Below are 2,357 nucleotides of genomic sequence, written 5' to 3'. Positions count from 1 at the left end.
GCAGACGAGCCGCGACCTCCGGGCGGGCGGAGCGGCGCCACTTCCGCTTCCGGCGGCAACGGAGGGATGGGGCCGGAGGTGGCGGCGGTGCCGGTGCTGTTGCCGGTTCTGGTGCTGGCACTGGGCGCGGCGGTGAGCGGCGGTTCCGGGCCTGTCACTTGCGGCTCCGTGGTCAAGCTGCTCAACGTGCGGCACAATGTCCGCCTGCACTCGCATGATGTGCGCTACGGCTCCGGTAACGGGATACATCCCACACACACCCGGTACACCGGCACCGTGAGTTACGGCTCCGGTAACGGGGCCTGATCGCAGTTCTCCCCTCTCTGCAGGCAGCGGGCAGCAGTCGGTGACCGGGGTGTCGGCGGCGGATGACGGGAACAGCTACTGGCGGGTGCGGCCCCGCACGGCCGCCGCCTGTCCCCGGGGCACCCCGGTGCGCTGCGGCCAGGCCATCCGCCTCACCCACCTGGGCACCGGCCGCAACCTCCACAGCCACCGCTTCACTTCTCCGCTCTCTGGGAACCAGGTACCCCACGGGGACTCCCGTATCACCCCCACCTCACCAGAGGCACCCCCCTTGTCACCCTGCCGGGTTCTCCCCGTCCCTACCAGTCCCAACTGGATCCCCCTTGTCCCTAAGAGTTTTGTCATGTTCTGTGGTCCCGATCATGTCTCCCATGTCCCTGACAGCCAGCCCCACCTTGTTCCCCTTCCAGGGTCTTCCTGTCACTACCAATCCCAGCTGTGTCCCCCTTGTCATTCATGTCCCTGACAGCATTTTGTTCCCAACTGAGTCCTCCTTGTCCCCCTTGTACCGACCAGCTCCATTTTATTTCCCAGTCTAGTACAGGTGCCCTTTGTCCCTCATGTCCATATGGGGCAACTGCCCTGTTCCCTAGTCTCAGCTGGGTCCCCATGTCCCCATCAGCCCCACCTTGTCCCCGAGTCCCTCCTGGGCCCTCCTTATCCCTGATGTCCCTACTTTTCTTCCCTGGTCCTAGCTGGGTCCCTACCAGCTCCCTCTTGTTCCCCAAGTCCCAACAGAGCCCCAGTCCCACCCAGGTCCTCCACCTTGTTCCCTAGACCCAGACCTTTTCTCTCCTCCCTTCGGAGCCCAACTCACCTCCCTTAACCCCTCCTCTTCCTCCCAGCCCCCAAACAAGCTCTTTTTCCCCCCCCTCAGGAGGTGAGCGCCTTCGGGGAGGACGGCGAGGGTGACTACCTGGATGACTGGACAGTGGTGTGCAGTGGGACCTACTGGGCTCGGGAGGAAGAGGTTCGGTTCCAGCACACCTCCACCGAGGTCTTCCTCTCGGTGACGGGGGAGCAGTACGGGCGGCCCATCCATGGGCAGAAGGAGGTGCATGGCATGGCCACCTCCAGCCAGAATAACTACTGGAAGGTGATGGAGGGCATCTTCATGCAGCCCAGCGAGGGTTTCAAAGCAGAGCAGTACCACACTGAGTTGTGATGGACAGACAGACTGCCAGTGAGCCCCGAGGTGCTGCCCAGTGGGGTTCAGGGACACTTTTGATGTGGGGGATGGGCCCTGTACCAATGTGGGTTTGACACATGCCAGGGTGCAGAGCCACAAATACAACACCAAGTAGATCCCAAAGTCCTGAATTCGATGTAGAGCAGAGCCTGGTGTCCTAAATCTGAGACAAAGCAGATCCCAGTGTCTGGACCTAATCCAGAGCAGAGCCCATCATCTGAGATTCAGCACGAAGTGGGTCCTCACATCCAAGACCTAACACAAAGAAGGTCCCTGTGTCCAAGATCCAACATGAAGCAGATCGTCACATCCTAAATCCATCCCAAAGCAAGTCTTCATGTCCAGACCTGACCCAAAGTAGAGCCCAAGGACTGAGATCCAGCATGAGACAATTCCCCACATCCAAGCTCCAACATGAAGCAGACCTCCACATCTTAAACCCAAAGCAGATCTCAACATCCACACCTGACCCAGAGCTAGTCCCCATGTCTAAGATCCAACATGATGCAGGTCTCTACCTCCTAAACCCAGCTCAAAGCAGACCCCAGCAGTCAAGCCTGACCCAAATCAGAGCCCCACATCCAAGATCCAACATGAAGCAGGTCACCATGTCCTAAGCCCCACAGAAAATAGAATCCAACATCCTCACCTGACCCAAAGCAGGACCTCATGTCTCAGATCCAACCTAAAGCAGGTTCCCCTCAAATCCACCATGCAGCCAAGCCCAACATCTAAACCCAACCTGGAGCAGACTCAACACCACCAACCCTTCCCTTGCTCCCTCCTCCATCCCTGGGAGTCAGACCCCACTCCCAAAACACTGCTGTCCGTAGGGAGCTGTGCCCCGGTACCCCCCTCTCTG

General features: G+C 59.4%; 1 protein-coding gene across 1 annotated transcript; it reads left to right on the top strand.

Annotated features, from left to right (window-relative positions):
- The first annotated feature begins 47 nt into the window (after nucleotides 1-47).
- On the top strand, nucleotides 48-2,206 carry SDF2 (stromal cell derived factor 2). Its single transcript, XM_030462312.1, has 3 exons — nucleotides 48-235; nucleotides 330-526; nucleotides 1,184-2,206. The coding sequence occupies exons 1-3, from the start codon at nucleotides 67-69 to the stop codon at nucleotides 1,469-1,471; spliced, it is 654 nt and encodes a 217-aa protein (XP_030318172.1). The 5' UTR covers nucleotides 48-66; the 3' UTR covers nucleotides 1,472-2,206.
- The last annotated feature ends 151 nt before the right edge of the window (nucleotides 2,207-2,357 follow it).

Source organism: Calypte anna, chromosome 19 (genome assembly GCF_003957555.1).
Source record: "Calypte anna isolate BGI_N300 chromosome 19, bCalAnn1_v1.p, whole genome shotgun sequence".
NCBI classification, from domain to species: Eukaryota; Metazoa; Chordata; class Aves; order Apodiformes; family Trochilidae; genus Calypte; species Calypte anna.
The sequence above is the reverse complement of the archived record's forward strand: the minus strand, read 5'-3'. Positions and strand labels throughout refer to the sequence as shown.